We start from the raw sequence: 21,264 nt of genomic DNA on the forward strand, positions 1-21,264 counted from the left end.
TTGAGTGACAGTTTATGTCATCATTGTGTGCCTTGATATGTTACAGATATTGTTCTCACTTCAAAGCTTTTGCAGGGACATCCATCTTTTTATTTGGATTTTTTTTTTTTTATATATATGGTCATTGCTATAGGTTAAATTATACTTTTTTCATCAAATATCCAGATCCCGCACGTTACAGACAAGTGAAGGTACACTGCAATTTTAAGAGTTGAACCTTTTGAACTGAAATTTGTATTTATATTATTTAGAACAGAACATTTCTTGATTCTAAAGGGTCAAGTTTCTTTTTTTCAACTGTAATTCAGTGTTAAGACTTATTTGGGATTACTCTCACTGTAGACTCACTAGCAGGTATTAGAATAAGTCTCAAAACTGATTATATTTTCTGAATGCACACTGAATTGCCAAGAGACTTTTTTGCTGTGGTTATGAAAGATTATTCTTTTCATGTGGTGCCCTGTGTATAGTCTATAATTCCACAATCATCTCAATTTATTCAGGGCATGAATATAAAGGCATACAGTCAGGCAGTGAATCAGTCGACCCAAACCTGATTGCCTGATTTATTGCATTTCGAGATCAAACCCAAGCCCTTTAGACTTCATACCAGCCCTGTACCTCAGTGCTCCTTTATAAAGATTAAGAGATAGTCGGTAGCGACATGAGATCAGGCTGTATGATCAGATCACCTTTGGATCAGTAGGGATGCTCAGGGCCGGAGGGCTGGTGAAGGATGTTACTGTGTCTCTTGCCTTCTAGCAACCAGTAGGCCTAAAAAGTGCCCTTAATGAGGAGCCAGTCAGCGGCTGCTCAAGGGAAAACTGATGTGATTAATGCAACGCTAGTGGACCTCTAATCTCAGAGCAGGCGTTTTGCTCAGCCTGTCCTATGCTTTGACTGCAGGCGTGGCTGTCAGGGCCGTCACAGCCTTCCTTGGCTTCATCAGGCCCCAGTCGTGTCCACAGTTTAATGGACATGTCTGATAACAGATTGCACCACTGAGCTGTAGTAGCGTTCCATAATTAGGGGCGGAACGAAAGAGAAATGGCACATTCGCTGGGGGCGATGGGGGTAAATGATGGGCTCAAACTTGGACTGACATGCTCTCAGTACCTCACAGCATGGCTTCATTTACTCATTTACAGGGAATCTACTAAGAATGAATAGCACCCAATGATAGCATTCGTTTGTGCATGCTATCTGGAGAACCTGATTAACTAAAGAAATTATGCAAATCTACTAAATGTACAAATATGGCCAAAAAGCTGTGCTGAATTCAATGTGTATTCAGCATATCCGCAATTCCCTAGTCTGCAAGACGGATCTAAGTGTTTGGTTGTGGAGGATTTAGCAAAACTGCTGTGATCTGAAATGTGCTTGACTACATCGGGATATGCGTGATATAAAGCTCTTCCAACATTTAGTCAAAAATATTTAAAAAGGCTGTAATTGTAAATTAACAAATTCATTGCAGAATGTTTTGCATTGTTTTGTGAATAAGGCACCATTTATAATGGGTCTTACTTACAGAGAAGGGTGTTCAGACACTTTTATTTCAATTTTATTTTTTCAGCTCATTTATATTAAAAGTTGGATTTTATATTAAATAAGATCACATTAACTGACTTGGATACTTTTTATCAAGCCCTCATCATTCAGATTTGTTAAATGTAAAATTATTTTTATTATGTAGATTATTGTTTTACTCTAATCCCATTGCCAGACCTTTAGTTGTCAAAAAAACTTGCAGATTAAAACTTTCCTCAGTCCAATTCCAGTGTTTGCCTATAGACAATTTCTTCAGGCAACACGCACCTGGCCCGAAGTTAATTTCCAGTCTTTGTTTCTTTATGGTTCTGGCTAGTGTCACTGGCTACAAACTTAGCTAGAGTTAAATTGATGAGTAATGAAGTTGGGCTCAGGTAGTTGTGCTGTGGGATGTATTTCCCATACATATTTGTGGCAACCCACCACAATATCAAAACCAATCAAGACCAATTTTTCAAAAGGCTTCGTTGAATAAACATGAGCACATACTGCTCATTTAAAAATCAAAATGAGGAACGGGTGTTTTTATATCACTGTATTTCTGAAGGAAGACTGTCTTTAGAAAATGTTAATATGTCATTTTCATATCATTTTGTGTGTTATATGCTTGATAAAGCAGCGTTTGTAAGCTGCTGCTTTGTGTACAGCCATTACTGGGGAAACCTCTATTTATACTGTTTAAAGCACCATCTGCTGGCAGAGAATATATTAGCAATTTCAATAAATCTGTCTGATTTATGCAACAAACAAATTTAGCTTGTTAACAAACATAATCTACTCTTGAGGGACTTAGCCATTGTTATTGATTCTATTTGGAAGTCTACCAGTAGTTAATGTGCAGTAACATTTGTTCCCTGTCGATACATCACTCGTACTGAGTCTGCTAAGATGCTATGGGAAAGACACTAATCTTTCAACCCCACCTCCCTGCCTTCTGCAGAGCCCAGTGCAACCTGCATGGGCATGGATGCCGAACTGTTCCGTGTCCTGTCTAAAGCTGTGTATGAGCTGGGTTTGGATTGGTTTCTGCCGGAGGAACCCCCCCCCCCCCCAGCAGCCTGGATGAATGGTTCTTGCCGGGGTGCCATCAAGCCCCTTGACAATGAGCTTTGCCATGCTTCATGGTGAGTTCACTAGATCTTGGCATGGCCCCTACTCGGCCCGCCTGCATGTCTCCTCTTCATCTGCCCTCACAACAGTCGACAGCACCGATGAAAAGGGATATGATAGACTGCCTCCCCTGGATGAGTAAGTGTCCACGCATCTCTGCCCAACAATGGCCATCCCCCACCCTTTCAAGTCTTAAGGACGACTCCATCACTCACAGGACGAGCCTACTAGTCAGCTGGGCAAGTAGCCTTGGCACTTCACTCCATAGCAGTCCTACAGGGCCTTCACGCTAATTTTCTCCAGAATATGGATGAGTTTGGATCAAACCACACAGCTTTCAAGGAGCTGCGCCGCTGTGAAGAAGTTGTCCCAGGCAATGCGACACTTCTTGCCAAAGCACTCTAGTTCTAGAGCTGCAGCCAGTCGCCTCAAGATGACACTGACTCAGCAGCCTCTGAAGGCCACATCATTGGCTGCACCTCCAGCCTCTAAGCCTGAACCCTGACATCACTCCCACTGAGCCAAATGCTATCCATTCTCTAAGAGCCAGGGACCCCGGCCCAAGGAAGTGCTGGATCTGGCATGATCCTGGGAATGGTGTGCAGAAGGAAGGTGGTCTCGACAGATGCTTCCAGCATAGGTTGGGGAGCGCTCTGCGATGGCAAACCAGCTTTCAGCCATTGGTCGAAAGAGGAGAGTCGGCTTCACATCAATTGCCTGGAAATGCTGGCAATATGTTTAGGCCTTCGCACCATTCTAACAGACCTTCAGGGACACCACTTGTTAGTCCGCTCAGACAACATGACAGTAGAGTCGTATGTAAAAATCGCCAGGGCGCTCTGTCCTCAAAGTGCCTCTTAATTCTGGTAGACCGCCTCCTGGAAAGGGCTCAACTTAACTTGCATTCGCTAAGAGCAGCGCATGTGCCGGGCAGGTTGAAGCAAGGAGCAGACATGCTACCTTGGAACAACGTCCCTTCAGATGAGTAGATGCTCCACCCACAGACAGTTTATAGAGTATGGGATTTATTTGGCAAGGCAGAGGTCGACCTTTTGGTCCTCAGAAGGCAACTCTCACTGCCCAATTTACTTTTCGAAAGACAGGGATCCACTGGCCCACGACTGGTATATTCTCCTCCTTTACACTTTTCACCCTATGGCTTATTGAAAATGCTTCAATATTCGGAGAAAAGGGAGTTTTTCCCATAGCGTCTTAGCAAATACAGTACTTATTCCCATATATCAGGCAATCGAGGTTACGTCAGTAACTGAGTACATTTATGTTGTTGCCGTCTATTCCAGTGGTTGTTGCAAATTAACAGCACAGTACCAAAGTAACAAATGTGAGCTCAGAAATGGTTAAATGTTTGCCTTTGGTAATTTGTCCAACCTGCTACTGTTTCAAGTGCAAACAGATATGGCAACTGCAAAGACCCTCAGAGCTTGCAGATGGCACAGGAAAGCAGACCACATACCTCAGTGTGTATGAAAATGCTAGATGGACCACACAACCCCAGCAGGAGCACAGCCGTCAGTATTATCATGTGAAAATCTGTCTTAGACTGCAGGCAGATTAAAACAATATGTGTTTAGTCATAAAACACGTTCAGTCTGCCATGATGATGTGGATCAGAGGGTAGGCTATCACTGGCAAACTGTGCCACAGTATTTAGTTATTGAGATCACAGCAACAAGATAACACACTTTTCAGTGAATTCCAGCTACAAAACATAAAATCATGTGATATTTCTGTGTTTGTCACATTTTAGATGCATCCATTAGTTTCCGTCTGTTTAATCTCTGATAGTTTATTTGCGAATCGCTGCATTGTAAAGATGCGTTGTCACATTTAATGATGATTTAATTATTAAGAGACATTTTCCTTTCTTCACAATTTTCTTCATTTACAAGCTGTTATCAGCTTGTTATTAACTTCATTTATTATGTTATTAACGTAGCCTTAAAAAAGAAAAAGCAATTAATGCTCAACAACATGTTAAAAAAAAAAGTCAAAACAATCGCTGTGGACTTAACTGTGAGGATTAATAAATATACATGGAAAAAATGACAGTTACTATAATCTTACTACAAAAGTAGGTCAATAAAAAAGGGGAAAATGACTTGCAACCTGATTCAGGCGCAGTGGGCATTTGTGTCTCTTGACCCAAAGCAGGCAAATGTTGGGATTTGAGTTTTTGGGATGAAAAATAGAGCAAAGGATTAAAGCTGTGCAGCGTGTCATCAAGAGGGATATGGTCACGTGAGGGCGATAACCCCATACCCCCACCTCTCCTCTCTCTCTTTCTCTCTCTCAAAGCTTCAAGTAACCAGTCAAAGTGACACTGTCTGGAAATCCGCTTCTGCTAACTCTTCTGTGTTTATATTTAACAGTGGAGGCATGGGTATTGTTTTAGAAGCAGCCATTTTGTTGACAAAGGAGGCAGTATAGTCAAGATCAGCTTATTTAAGAGTCCAGTGCATGTCAAACCCGAGACCAGAAAAGTGTGTGTTGAGAAAGAGAACTGAGGTGGGTTAAACCATTCAGACAGTAAATATAATTTTGTGTGGAGTGAACAAGCCTGGTTTTGTATGAGTGTAACACAAACATCTGCAGCACACATATTGTTCTCTAATCCAGAGAGCGGATCATATGCACATACCACAAAATGGTATGTGCATATGTGCATTCAAAAAAGTGCATATGATTTTGTGGCAAATACCACAAAATGTGCCTGCAGTGTTAGAGTACTGTATAGAGTCCAAGTCAAGGCGTAGTCTTAATGCTCCATGGCAAGACCAGGACCAAGAAAATATTGTCTTGTTTGGACTCGAGTACTACAACACTTAAAAAAGAGGGAAGTCATAGGTTCCTTTAGATTTAAAAAGTCCAGCATACATCTCCAGAAAGAGTTCAAGAAGGTCAAGTTGATGTTATAACCTGCTTGATGTTACAAAGAATTACAAGGTAAAAAATAAATATCTAATGTCAATGTCACCTTTATTTATATAGCGCTTTAAACAAAATACATTGCGTCAAAGCAACTGAACAACATTCATTAGGAAAACAGTGTCAATAATGCAAAATGATAGTTAAAGGCAGTTCATCATTGAATTCAGTTATGTCATCTCTGTTCAGTTAATAGTGTCTGTGCATTTATTTGCAATCAAGTCAACGATATCGCTGTAGATGAAGTGTCCCCAACTAAGCAAGCCAGAGGCGACAGCGGCAAGGAACCGAAACTCCATCGGTGACAGAATGGAGAAAAAAACCTTGGGAGAAACCAGGCTCAGTTGGGGGGCCAGTTCTCCTCTGACCAGACGAAACCAGTAGTTCAATTCCAGGCTGCATATCTAAAACAAAACATATTCAGGGATGAATCATAGATACATTTTCATTTCATGCGGACTTTACAAGTCTATGGAAATTGTTTGCTGTGATTTATCTACCCATACTAGTGACTTGTGGATCTCTCTTCAGGATTATGGGTAGTTTATTTAGCTCTTTAGCTGAAATCAAGCTGGTTTCTACAGAAGCATACCATTGGCTTTGAAAGGTTTATATGTTAGTATTAAGTCTAAGGAATCATTAAGAAAGTTTCTTGAAAGAGAAAATTATTCCAATTTTTAATTAAACCTAAACCTGATAGTTGTGCTCTGAACCGGTCCAATCGGGACAGTTCTTGTTTGGTCCTGCTCTAGCTAAAGAACAAGTGGTGCACGGGGATACCAAAACCCAGAATCCTGAACACAGCATATTCTGGTGACCAGCAGTGTGGGTCGATTCCCAATTTAACATAGACATGAAAAATCAGACTGTCTCTGTCAACTGAATTTACTAAAGTGCTGTAAGCTAAGAAACCCAGTGAATCCTATAGTGGAGCCTGACAAGTCTGCCCTAAAAGCCTTTTGTAAATGTAATAAGCCAGGCAGACCAGCTGTTATTGAATAAATAAACTGATCATCCTCTGGTTTCAAACCTGAAAGGATGACAGGAAAGAGACAAAAAAAAAGTCTCTAACTCTCAGATATCTGATTTTGCGTGGCCTTCAGAAAATCCAGATGATAAATGATAAAGAGGCCTGGATTTGACTTTTGAGATGGCAAATGTTGGGAATTATAAAATATGTTTGGAATTATAAAATATGTCTGTTTCTTTGATTGCTTAGTGTGAAAAGCTCAACAATGGCCCTAATGATAAACTGCCTCTGACAGGGACAGCTGTGTAGGTTAAAATTAGTTTATGCTAACTTGTCATGAAAATAAAAATAAATAAATAAATAAATGATTAGGTTGTGGTTTAATTTGCAGAAAACAACTTATCCAAAGTCCCTTTGTTTACAAAATTAATAAATTCATCATACAATTCTAAAAAAAATTTTTTCTAAATCCCATATGTATATATATGATCATGAAGTTTCTCGGTCCATCAGTATGCTTTGCTTTTATCTTCAGCTTTTTAGATATGCCAGGCTCCTTGAAATTAGCCTTGAGATTGAAGTATTTTTTTAATTAATTTTTTTTTTAATTTAAATTGGTTTCTCAAATTTTTCAGATGATTCATGTAAGCTTTACAATCTGAAAGGCCTGGTTTAAGGCTTTACAGTATGTGGTTATTTGGTTGAACTGTGCTGTTCTCTTGCAATCAGTGTGCATTCATTTAAACAGGTTTATTCAGAAACAAAACCAGCTGTGGATGATTTATTTGTATAGCTATACACATGAGACTTCAGTCAGAGTAATTCTCTGTGTCCACAGTCCAGAAATCCACAAACCTCACAAACTTGTAAATCCACATGGTCCACATTGGACAGCTGGCTTAGTAACCTGCTTGGATTTATGGCCTCAACCAGAGTATGTGAGGAACGCTGTGGCATTCCGGACACTACAGCAATATTTTTTGAAGTGATGGAGTGATTTGAAGTAATAATGTCAATCTGTTTCTCTCAGAAAATGGAACAGATTTTATAGACCTTTTTTCCCCACAGGATTTTATTTATTTATTTATTTTAACAGACATGCACAGGGACAGTCCTGATCCCTTGCATGACAAAACAGTATGTTTTTTTTTTTTTTTAGCTGACAATTAAACTTTTGCATGACAGCCTTCATGCAAAGGAAAAAGTGTGTCTAACAGTTAAACTTTCTGTCTTCCTTCCACTTTATGCCATCTTCTCAAAAGCTGTCAACAAAACCCCTGGTAAGTCTTAGTCTGTGAAACTCATCACATACTGTATAAACTCAAATAAAGTTCAGATACAGAGAATTAAAATAATGTTCTTCACTTAATAGTCACTTTCACACATGAAGCCTGATAATTGCATAAAACAGGACTCCAAACACCTTGTGCACAAATCCCATTTTTTTTTATCATAGTCCATATAAACTTATGGTTAATTCAAATATGTCAAACTAATCTAATTTTATTGTTTGGATCATACAAAGTACATCTTGCACTCTAGAAATTTAGAAATCCATCAGGATATATATATATATATATGTATATATATATATATATATATATATATATATATATATATATATATATATATCCTATCATTAATACCCCTACCTTTACATAAAAAAAATAATTTATTCGGAGCTGAACGCACAAGGAATTTTTGTTCCTAAATTAAGATATACATGACATTTTTGACTCCTATGACCTGATAGAAGTAAATGCCATAATGTAATTGCATTAGCAATTAGCTAAATTTCTGAATGACAAAGATATAAAACCCTCAAAGCTGGGAAAATACTGGAATGAAAGTGCAAATTTATACATTTATGGTAAAGGCTGTAGGTGCGAAAGCGACACATTCTGAGTATATTACAATAATCTATTAATTTTAGGGCTGTCAATCTTACAGACAATCAGCTATTTATTTATTTATTTATTTATTTTTTACGTTATATACTGATTAACTAATCAAATTAAAAACCAATAATCATATCACATAAGGCAATACAATTATTAAAATGTTATGTCTTTTCTTTAAATACTTTCATTCAGCATGGATGTGTTAGATTGATGAAAAGTGACAGTAAAGCATTTTAATATAGCATTTTATAAAGCATTTTAATTTCATTAAAAAAAAATAATAATTATACTACAAAATAAATCATGGTTTCTTACAAAAATATGAAACAGCGCAACTATTGTTTACATTGATAATAATAATGTTACTTATACAACAAATCAGCATATTAAAATGATCTCTGGAGGATCATGTGACATGAAATAATGGCTGAAGTAATAGCTGCTAAAAAAAATAGTTTTTTATTTCACCATACAGAAATAAATTACATTTTATAATATATTAAAATATAAAATAATTGTCTTAAATTCTTAATAATACAATTGTAATAAATATATACAAAACTTTCTGGTCCTCCAGTCTGATTGGCTGATAAGAGTGCAATATAATAGTGATAACAGAGGTCCTCCAACCATTTGTATCACTATGTAATTTACTATAAAGCCACCAAATAAAGATATTTTAAAGGCATGTTGTCTCAAAATTGTAATGAAATCATAAAATAATTGACAGCCCTAATTAATGTTAGCACCTTTGTCCTGGAAGTAGGGAGATAAAAATGCTGTCAAAATCTTTTCTGTAAGAGAAGCTTTTTCATTGCAGAAAGCTTCAGCTTAAGTGTGATAGCCATGGTTTGTCTGTCAGCAAACCATGAGTCGTCACAATACCTGAATATTGGTATTGGTGTTCTCAAGTTTTTTCTCTTTCTGTCTATCACTCTCGTTTTCTTTCCCAAGGGTTCGCGCATATGGTGAAGTCTCCGCAAGGTATGCTCAGTCTCAATACTCTCAGTGCACATTTTCCAATGTGTTTACATTGTTGTTGTGTCTGCTCTTGCACGTGCTCACAGCTCCTTGCATGGCATCCTGCTTTATGATTGGCTCTGTCCTCGTGACACTGCATGATTATGGTTCTTCTGCTTAATTATGTAATATCATTCTGTGATACTGCGGTGAACTGTAAGGTTAGGAGTGCTTTTTTCTCATGGTTGTTTCTCTCCGTGATGTCAAAACGAGTTATATTCTCTCTCATCTGTTAGGCTGCTGCAGTGCCAACTGACCTGTAATGTATGATCACCGATCTGCCCTCCATATCACTTAGATATCATTTATAGACTGGCAGAATTACTTATGCAGCTATAAATATATATCCGTAAGCGAAACGGAACAGCTCTTCTCTGAATGAGTGATGCTGAAAGGAAGAAAAAGTGCTTGTTAATTGAATTATTCCTTTTAAACAGGTTTTGCTTTTTAAGTGTGAGCTGTATGAAGGATCTGTTATGAGGGTTTTTTTTCTTTTCTTTTTTTTCTTGTCTTATATTTGTATATATTGGTGGATTTAATTTATGAGCTAGCAATCTACATTAAGTGGGCACAGAATATTGTCTGACAAAATAAAAAGTCATTTAAAATTCATCTAAATATTATTTAAAGAATCATAAAAATATGTTCTAAACAAAAACAAAATGATATAACTTTTGCAACCCTCTTACTAAAATTCATGTTCAAAAATTATGTTCTATGTAATTAATTAAAATAAAACGCTAAAGTCACATTTATTTGTGTAGCGCTTTATACAATACAGATGCAATATTAATGTTGCAAAGTTCTTCAGTTATTGAACAAAAACAATTTCAGCTGTTAAGTAGCTCAAAAGAAAACAGTGTTATTTTTCAGCTGAGTTTAGTTGATTCAGTTTAGTTCAATAACAATGTGAATTTTGAAAAGTTCTGTCATGAAGAAAACTAAGTTCAACTATAAATCAGCTCTACAAAAGATAATAGTGTTAGTGCATTCAAACTGATAATATTACTGAATATGAGGTGCATTTTTAAAACCCCAACTGAGCAGGTGACAGTAGTGGAGAAGAAAATGGTTAACTGGGTTACAAATAACAGAGTAAGAAATTTAACCTAAATTAGGCTGTCACCAGTTTGAAAACAAATATTGGTTTATATTTCTAGAAAAATATTTGATTGATCTCTTTTCTTAGAATAGACCTCGTAACAGAGTTCAATCGTCAACCATGACAAATGTAGTCAACAAAACAATTTGTAGAAACATAAGAATTTTGGAATGAGATTATGTGCTTGCCTTCCTGTCATACGAATGGGTCCAAATGATGTCACATGATGTCTGTCATGAATTTAAGCAATGACCAATGGAAAATATTGAAGTGATATTTTTGGTAATTCATTTTAGTGTATTAAAGAAAAGTATATTGCTTCTGTAATGGATATATTATATCAACATATCTTGAGTTGATGTTTAAAATTACCAAATTTCCATGCTTGATAAGTTACTGTAAATAGCTACAGGTGCATCTCAAAAAATTTTAATATCATGGAAAAGGTCTTTATTTTTTTACAATTATTATTATATATTTTTTTTTTTTAAAGCACACTTTCTTATATTCTAGATATATTGCACACAAACTGAAACATTACATGATATATATATATATATATATATATATATATATATATATATATATATGTGTCTAAGGAAAAAGTGTGGTAGGAAAAGGTGCACAAGCAACAGGGATGACCCACAGCCTTGGGAAGATTGTCCATTCAAGAACTTGGGAGATCTTCACAGGGACTGAATCACCACACTCAGAAACGTCTTCAGGAAAAGGGCTACAGCTGTCACATTCTTAGAACCAAGCAAGCCACTCCTGAACCAAAAAAATAAAAAATAAATAAAATAAAAATAAATAAAATAAAAAAAAAACCCGAAGCATTTCATCTGGGGTAAGGAGAAAAAGAACTGGACTGTTGCTCAGTGGTCCAAAGTCCTCTTTTCAGATGAAAGTACATTTTGCATTTTATTTGCAAATCAAAGTCTGGAGTCTGGAGGAAGACTGGAGAGGCACAGCATCCAAAGTCCAGTGTGAAGTTTCCAAAATTGGTGATGATTTGGGGTGCCGTGACGTCTGCTGGTATAAGTCTATTGTGTTTTATCAAGTAAATGTTTTACCAAGTCAATGCAGCCATCTACCAGGAGATTTTGGAGCACTCTATGCTTCCATTTGCTGAAAAGCTTTATGGAGATGCTGATTTCATTTTGCAGCAGGACTTTAGGACCTGCCCACAGTCCCGAAACCACAGAGGTGGGTAGTAACGAGTTACATTTACTTCGTTACATTTACTTGAGTAATTTTTTGGGGTAACGAATACTTTTCGGAGTATATTTAAAGATGGGTACTTTATACTCTTACTTGAGTAAATTTTTGGGGAAAAATCTGTACTTTTACTTCGTTACTGTGGGCGACGCTCCTCTCGTTACTTTATCTTAAGGCAATAAATGTTATAAATGCTTCAGTTTGATCCAAACGCGCCGTCTACTTTTCTCTGGGCAATGAGCGATGCCCATTCGCGAATGATTCATTCTTTTGAGTCAATTCTGTTCAAAGGCTTGATCAAACCAATTGGCAAACGAGTGAATTGGTTCATGAATCAGTTTGAATGAGTCGTTCAGTTCCCTGCCACACGCGCTGAGCGTCTGAAGTGGTTCACTCGGAGTTGTAACGTTTAAGAACAGAAAGAGCGTTGAAAACGTGGCTGGAACTGCACTGAATTGAAATCTGCAAAGGTTATTATTTGCTAGCGATGGAGATCCTTATTAGATGAACACCGCGTGTGCTGTCTACTGTTTAACAGGTAATAACTTGGGCTACATTCGATTATAGTACACGATACCACTGTGACATTAGTTTGTTGTATGTGTGTGGCTTATAACAGAGGGGAGTCAAGTTGAATGCAGCTTCCAAAAGACAAAAAATAGCCGATTAAGATTTTATTAATTTTAATACAATCACACTGGTGCAAGTACGTTCAGCGAGTCATATTATCGGCTGCTAAATTCAGATCTGTGATCGCTTGCTGGCGCTGAGCCAGAGATAGATGTGTTTTTACAGCACTGCGCATTATAACCAATCACACATGATTCTGTTGAGCTTATTAAAGCATTGACCAATCAGAGGTGTTCAGATGAGTCATCGCTGAAATGCCGGTGCTTCCTTCACTCGCTCACTGACTGAATACCTCTTTCTGGCGAATTCTCTCGTCAGAAACAACAAAGTGCAGATGTGTGTACGAATCTTTAATTAAGATATTGATTTCACAGTGTTAACAGTTTCAGTGATTTTAATGGGAGTTTCTGAGAGTGATTGAAATCTAGTCAGTGAAAACTATCTTTAATAATGTAAATGTTATTTGCTCTCTTTCTGAACAATGAAAGATTAGTAGCAATATTTATATCACATTAACTTTCAATGTTAAATTCACATTTAATATAAAGTCAGCCGTATTAAAAATATGTTATGGCATAACACCTGTATCTGTTACTTAAGTAAACAGACAGGGTTTTATAATAAATTACATAAATTGGAGTAAAGGCTGATGAAATATATACATTTATACACGCACACATACATTACATACATTTTATCTATATATCTAAATAAAAATAGGCTCAGTATATATGACCCAAAGTAACTAGTAACTAACTACTTGAGTAGATTTTTTATCCAATACTCTTTTACTCTTACTCAAGTAACTATTCAAGACTAGTACTTTTACTTTTACTTTTACTTGAGTAAATATTTCTAGAAGTACTTTTACTTTTACTTGAGTACAGTTTTATATGATCTCTAACAGATAATATATGGGGTATTATGAAGAGGAAGAAAAGTAACATCTGACAAACAATACGGAGGAGCTGTAGGCTGCTATCAAAGAAACCTGGGCTTCAATAATGCCTCAACAGTACCACAGGCTGATCGCCTCCATGCCATGCAGCATTGAAGCAGTAATTAGTGCAAAAGGAGCCCCAGCCAAGTATTGAGTGCATTATTAAACCTGCTTTGGAGATCTTGAACATTTCTGTTTTCTAAATCTTTTTTTGATTGATTTTTGAGAAAATATTAAATTATTTTGAGATAGTGAATTCTACATTTTCCTAAGCTGTAAGTCATAACCATCAGAAGTTAAAAAAAAATCAAGACAAAAAAAAAAATATATATTACCTTTAAAATATTTCAGTTTGTGTGCAATGACTCTAGAATATAATAAGGTTACAAAAAATAAATTATATAAAGAACTTTTCCATGATATTATAATTTTTTAAGATGCACCTGTACGTTTTATAATTGGTTATCTAGTGTATCTAATTATTCTCATTGTATAATAATAACAACAATAATAATAATAAATAAAATAAAATAAAAATGCAGCCTATTCACAGCAAATCCCACCTACTAATTAAGGTCACTTGACACAGAAATTTACACTTTTTTTGGGTGCATGTACAGTGGGTTCTCAGTGGAGATAGACAGCGATGCAGACGTGAATCCATTATTTGTCCTTAATTCAAAAACTTATATCCTGACATGAAAGCCTCTGAACCAGAGACAGAATAGGTTATTCCTTATGTAGAAAGAATCAGCTGAATATATGAATCAACATATGCCTGTCTTCTAGACCAGAAATAAAAAATTGTGCCAAACTCTGTCCCTGAGCATCTGTTATTATGAAAAACACTAACATGCTTTTTTCCCCACCTCAATTCAAGTGAAATGGATGGAGAAGCAATTAAATCAGTATTGATCATGTAGTACAAAGACTTCTAAGAAAAATCAAGTCAGATACTATAGTGTGCTCATATGCAATGCTCATATTTTCCTCAAGTGCATGCAAATTTGTCCTGAATGCGTGTATGTGTGTGTGTGTGTGTGTTTGCGTGTGTGTGTGTGTGTGTGTGTGTGTGTGTGTTTGCGCGCAAATAACTCTCATCCTCCTTTCTCTTTCTTTCCGACTGTCCTTTATGTTGACATCTCCCTTGCTGTTTGTATCTGTGGAACCTTCTCAACCTCTGTGTAGGCAGAAATAAAGGTATTGCATGCTTTCCTTATTATCTCAGGAGGCCTCATTAGCAATGCCTTTTCTAACTTTAAGGATGTTTAAATATTTCACTTATATTTTGCTGATCAAGATACTAGTTTTTGCAGTCAAAATGCATGAATCGTCTAATTCGCAGTGATTTCTGAGAAGTATAATGTTGCAGTGACCCATGTATCATGTTGCTGAGTGTGTGAACAGACTAGTGTTTGAAAATTGTAGGTATATAATTCAGACAGTGCTTGTGTTTTGGGCTGAGTCAGTGACTCCTGGGACAGGTCGAGTGTATTACAACACCACCAAATATTTATGCTTTAAAATCAGAAACGCTGAGACAGAACCTTTCATATAAACTTGACCTGTTGGATCTCTTTGCTGTCATCGCTAACCTTTTATTAATTTTTATTTATCTGTCAAAATGTGAACAATTCAGAGGTGTGTCCTTGTGGGTTGTGCAAAGGTTTTGTGGCATTGACTTGTGTTTACAAAAAAAAAAAAACGCTATTTCCAATTAACTGTGTACTGTAATACACAATGCAATTGGAAGCAAACAAACATACTTCACAATAGAATATTGATGGACAATTTGTTTTAAAACTGAAGCAAATGTTTGAATTTGTGCTTTTAATGTAGCCAAAATACTAGAGACTGCTGGGATTTTGATGCTCCAAATATACACTGCTAAGATTATGTGTAAAATTATTTAGCTGTTTTAAAATATTAGATTTTTGATGGATTGCCGTTAAAATAAAGTGCATTTAGGTGCAGCTGTGAGCTGATTGGCTTGTCAACATTCTGCGCTTCTGTGCTTCAATCTGACAGCTTTAAGCTGTTTTGACACCACATTAGACACTTTTCCTGTCCTCTCTATACACTTTCAATCAATACAAATAGTAAAGAAGCCAAATCATTTACGTAAATTAACAAATTATACTGTACTAGCAATCCCATACATAGCAGATAATGGAAGAGACAGCCAATCGTAACATATTTCTTTTATGTACTGGAGGAAGAAAATTAAATCAGAACTTCACCAACTCTCTACTTATGTTTTATTGAGATGAGAAGACCTTATTAGATTAGGATGATGGCTGAGAATCAGTGTGCTGGTGCTAAAGATAATGAAATTACGGGTGGCTGAAGGTCATCCAAACGGGCTTCTGCTCAGAGCTAATCTAGAGCCTGCACAAGACTAAACTAAAGTTTGAAGTGACTGGGGCTGGGTGGGCTAGCTGGCTACTGCAGTCTGAGAGATATGCTATGTGACTAGCCATCTTTGAGAAGTGATTAGAAGAGTCAGGAGAAGTTCAGCTCTAGTTTAGATAATCTCTGCTCAGAGCTTTAGTGTTTCACTCTTTGGCCCCAGTCCTCAGTGCTCAGTCTTACTAATTATCCCCTCAAAGTTTCTGCCTATAAACAAAGATTATCTCTATCTCTTATTTTCTCCCTCTCTTTTCTTCTCTGTACTTTTCGGTGCTCTAGATTTATGTGTGAATTTATACAAAAATCCCCTTCTTTTAGGACTGGGATTCGTTAGATGCATGCACACATCAAACCACATCAAAAAGACAACAGACCCTCTGAATCACCAATCACTCTGAATCTTCCAATACATTGGTATAATGTAGCAAAGAGTATGCATTTTACAGTCTATTGGGAAAAAAAAGGAAAGGACGTGACATGTTGACAAGTGTGATATCCCATAACTGGAATTTGTACTCTGCATTTAACCCTTCCAAGTGCACACACACACACAGCAGGGAGTAGTGAACAAACAAACACACGCAAAGAGCTATTTCATTCTGCAGACTGTGTTGGCGCAGAGTGAGAAACAAGTGTGTGTGTTTATTGATAGATTTTCATAATATCTGCAGTTCTTTGTCATGAATTCAGTTTACAAAAAAGCCCTTAACACATATAAACACATACAATACAAAACGGTCATGTTGCCATGTCTTTTATTTGAAAATTGTACTTTTAATATAAAAAAATATAAACAGTGTTTAACAGTATTTACAGTGTATGTGGGAAATAGGTTTGCATACTTGAGCTATATAAAGGGTTTTGGCCAATGTTGTCTTCCAAACAATGATGGAATTCTATTTGCTTCAGAAAAAATGAACGTAACTTTATAAAACTGAACGTAACTTTTTCAGAAACTATCAAAAATATGCCATTACAAAAGAAGAAAAACACAATGAAAATGAAAAAAAATGAACTCAGTCGCACAAATTTAACAGGCTCTTCAACTATGCTTCATTCTTTGTTAATGTTTTTCAAAGATTCGTTTTCGCTTATCGTGGATTCTAAATGCATTACCACAGTTTTTCATTTGGTGTTTTGACACAAACCTCTCTTGGGGGTGGGCTTAACAGTGATCTACTCTGATTGGATGGTGAGCTTTTGATGGACAGGTGCTCTTTGACCTGGAAGTACAGACGTCACTCAGTGGCGCGCATATTGGAAAGCTCTCGCGGTGATTTGTATGCAATATGCCGTGCTTTGTATTACTAAATATGTAAATAATATTTGACCTTCGATCGTCTCAGTCTGTAAAGATGAGCTCCTGTCCTTCAAGGCAGCTTGAAGTAAGCTTAATCGAATATTATTTACACTGAGTGAAGTCTGTACTTAATAATTAACAATAATTTATTGTTGATTATTGAAAACTGATAATCAATAATTAACTGATATATTGTTGATTTATTTTTATTATGACTATTAATGATTAGTTGTGGCAGTTCTATTATTCAGTGTATAGTAAAGAGTAAAATAGGTATAGTATATATTACAGTGTATATTATGATTTAAAAACAAAGTCTCCGTTTCTCGAAAACTAATATGATTTTTTTTTATTATTATTATTATTTAGTAATTCTAATAATTATAGATCCTTTAAGTATTTCTTCCTTTCAATTCCCTTCTAACTTAAATTAAACTAAGTTCCATTTACCATATACCATAGCACATAATATTTTTGTCTGTGCTCTTATATGGGGTGTAGGAAGCCATTATGTTCTTCCATATGCTGTGGACAGGAACTAAATTCATCTCTTTCTCATTGCTCCAGTGTGTGTCAGTGCTTATGTAACATGACTTGCACTATTCATAAACACAATATGCCTTTAGCAACCTGTAACATTACAGACACTCATAAACCACAAACATGCGTGCATTATTTGTGCATTATTCACTTATATTTGGATATTTACAAATCAGTGCATGAAACTACTGATTTCCTCTGTTAATAATTGTAACACAGATGCTATTTAAAAAACAATTCCCTCTGAATAGTTATTCTGGCATCAGAACCTTCCTACTTCACTTTTGGTTCCTCATTTGTTTTTTGTTTTTTTGGTTAATTTATTTTTCAGCCTCACTTCTCTCTTGTTCCTCATCTCATCTCTATGCTCTGCTCAGTCACTGTCTTCCCAGCAATGGGATTTTGCCAGTTATTGATTTCTTGCTCACTCAGCTAATGCACTTTCTCCATCTCTCTTTCCCATGAACATCTTAACATCTCTAAACGATCAGTTGAAATGTACTTTTCTTCCTTTTACTCTTTTTTTTTGCGTTCCATTTTTTTTTTTATCTTTGTGCAATTGTTTGTTCATAATGACCTAATTAGACAAAAAAATCTAAGTTTTGAGGCTTTTAGTCTGTTAGCTTTGAAGCCATTCTAGGGTTCTTTTAGCAGAAAAAACAATTACAATTTTCTTTATTTTCCTTGGGATACAGATCAAAATAATTAATTATTCATCTGGTTTTCATGGGCATGTCCACATATTTTCCAATCACATGCTGTCTAAATGAGAATGTTCCTCCCTTTAAAGGGGTCATATGGAGTTGGTAAAAGAACATTATTTTGTTTATTTGGTTTCATGCAATGTGTTTATGTGGTTTAAACAATCCTTCCCTATTCCCTGCCTTTCTGAAAAATGTCAATTTTTACAAAGTACATTGTTCCGAAAAGTGAGTTGTATGCAGATTGGAAATGTAACGCCCCTTACCATACTAGGTTGCGATTGATATTTTAAGGAGCTGAAAATAGACTGCGCCATAGACCAGCTCAAACCTGGTCTAAAGTATAAAGTCAATGGCGCAATTGTTTTTGTTATTTAAAGAGCACGTTGGTAGAAAATGCGCCTCTGGGCGGGTCCACAGTGTGTGTTGACTTTGCATATTACACACAGGGATGCGCATCACAAAAACATGCCAAATATTGAAAACAAAAGGATTACAGTTTAAAATAATATTATTGTGTAGGCTACATAAATATAAAAATGTAATGAAAGATAGTCATTGCCTGTATTAGAATTAGGCTACCTATTTGCAATTCAGCCTATTACTACTTATAATGATGAATGAAATTCAACTTCATCCCATGCCTTCTTTACCTTTGGTGGATTCCTGCTTGTCCCATAGATGATCTGCTCGCGCACTTTAACTTGCGCAGGAGCAGATCGGTTTCTTCACTTGAGAAGCATTCAGCTTTTCCGCCAACAAATTCCGCCATTTAAATAGCTATCTGCCTTGGCACGAGCGCATCTCGCTCTTAAAGGTAATGGGAGATGACATTCTGATTGGTTTATTGAACGTTACGACCATTGCTTATTAAGAGAATAGGGACAACCCATTCCAAAATGGGCTTTATAAGTAATAAGCAAGATTTTTAAATCTATACAATGTTTAATAGGGAGCCAGTGGAGTGTTGACAGAACCGGGCTAATATGGTCATACTTTCTGGTTCTAGTAAGAACTCTAGCTGCTGCATTTTGGACCAGCTGGAGTTCATTAAACAAAATTAGGATACATGATGTAGTGAGGATGTGGACCATTTGAGGATGCAGAATTAAGAGAGGGAGAGGCACCCAGGACCTGAACCAAGTTAATCTCATCACTGTGAACCTCCTTCTTGGCTCTGTGGCTCCACTGTTTTTTCCTACATGCTTCCTGAGAACACATCGAAGCCATGGGTGGGAGAGAACATGGAGTTGGCTCGTCACTCAGCGCAAGTGCAAGAGCTCAGCATCCTGAAACTCATGACCTTACAGTAAGTGTAACATATGACAGACACAGGATGTAAACGCAAGGCGTATTTATTGACAAACAGCAAAAAGGTCAGGTAATGAGCAAGATCACAGGAGACACAGGCGGGCGGACACAAGGCTGATGGACAGATGACGCAGGGACTTCGGTGGACAACAGGTGGTGGTGCTCGGTCCAGTGACGATCCCTTGAATCCCGGTGAGTGAGTAATCCTCGTGAAGAAGCTGTAATCCAGTGTAGAGTGACGATCCAGGAACGAACGACGAAGACAGGAAGACTAGGCAGGAACAAAGGACACAGGAACAGCACGGGAGCACACCGGGGAGAAACAACGATCTGACAACATGAAACACCAGTTACTGAACTTATATAGGAACAAACAATTGAAACCAGCTGGCGCTGCTGATCATCGCTGATCAGTGACCACGCCCACACACACATACACACAACAGCACGCTAGACGAAAGAGAGAGAGTGAATTCATGAACTGTGACAGTACCCCCTCCCCTAAGAACGCCTCCTGGCGTTCCCTGGCGGACTTACCTGATGATTATAATCATCGATCGGAGAGTGATCCAGAATGTCTCTAGCGGGAACCCAACTTCTCTCCTCCGGACCGTAACCCTCCCAGTCCACCAGGTACTGAAATCCGCGTCCCCTCCTTCTCGAGTCCAGAATACGACTAACCAAATAATTAGGTTCCCCATCTACGAGACGCGGCGGGGGAGGAACCGGGACAGGCGGATTAATAGGTGCCCAAAACACGGGTTTGATTTTGGATACATGGAAGGCAGGGTGAATTCTCCTGTACGTAGGAGGAAGTTTGAGGCGGACTGTCACCGGACTAATGATCTTGGTGACAGGAAACGGGCCAATAAATTTTGGGGCAAGCTTATTAGAGACGGAGTGGAGAGGAATATTCTTAGTAGAAACCCACACTTTTTGACCGACGACGTATACGGGAGGCTTTGACCGGTGGCGATCGGCCTTGGCCTTGGTGCGCGCCCCCACTTGGAGGAGAGTCTCATGGGCTCTAGTCCAAGTGTGGTGACACCTCTGGACGAAGGCGTGAGCGGAGGGGACCGCGACTTCGGATTCCGTACTGGCAAAAACTGGTGGCTGGTAACCTAAACTACACTCAAACGGAGTAAGGCCCGTAGCTGACACTGGTAACGAGTTATGGGCGTACTCCACCATAGAAAGTTGTTGGCTCCAAGAGGAAGGATTCTTGGAAACCAAACATCGCAACACTCTCTCCAGATCTTGGTTGGCTCTCTCTGATTGACCATTGCTTTGGGGATGAAACCCCAAAGAGAGACTAACCGTTGCCCCCAATAATCTACAAAACTCTTGCCAAAATTTGGACACAAATTGGGGACCCCTGTTGGAGACCACGTCCATCGGGAGGCCATGTAAACGAAAGACATGATCTATGACAGCAACCGCTGTCTCCTTGGCTGAAGGTAATTTGGGCAAGACGATAAAATGAGCCGCCTTCGAGAACCAGTCCACGACCGTCAAAACGACAGTCTTGCCCTGGGAGGGCGGGAGGGCGGTGACAAAATCTAGCGCGATGTGGGACCAGGGTCTCGAAAGGACTGACAGCGGTTGTAGTAACCCA

The 21,264-nt window shown here is 37.6% G+C and overlaps 1 protein-coding gene across 18 annotated transcripts in view; it reads left to right on the plus strand.

Annotated features, from left to right (window-relative positions):
* The window catches only part of nrxn3b (neurexin 3b), a 366,662-nt gene that overhangs the window by 5,538 nt on the left and 339,860 nt on the right, over positions 1 to 21,264 (plus strand). For all 18 annotated transcript variants that reach the window (XR_009424222.1, XR_009424223.1, XR_009424224.1 and 15 more), the window contains exons 3-4: positions 7,840 to 7,857; positions 9,433 to 9,462. Coding sequence is in view for 15 of the 18 variants with exons in the window: in XM_059513243.1 (XP_059369226.1) it covers positions 7,840 to 7,857; positions 9,433 to 9,462 (48 nt within the window). In the remaining 3 variants the exon portion in view is untranslated. The remainder of the gene's footprint in view (positions 1 to 7,839; positions 7,858 to 9,432; positions 9,463 to 21,264) is intronic.

This window comes from Carassius carassius, chromosome 27 (assembly GCF_963082965.1).
Source record: "Carassius carassius chromosome 27, fCarCar2.1, whole genome shotgun sequence".
Taxonomy (NCBI): Eukaryota; Metazoa; Chordata; class Actinopteri; order Cypriniformes; family Cyprinidae; genus Carassius; species Carassius carassius.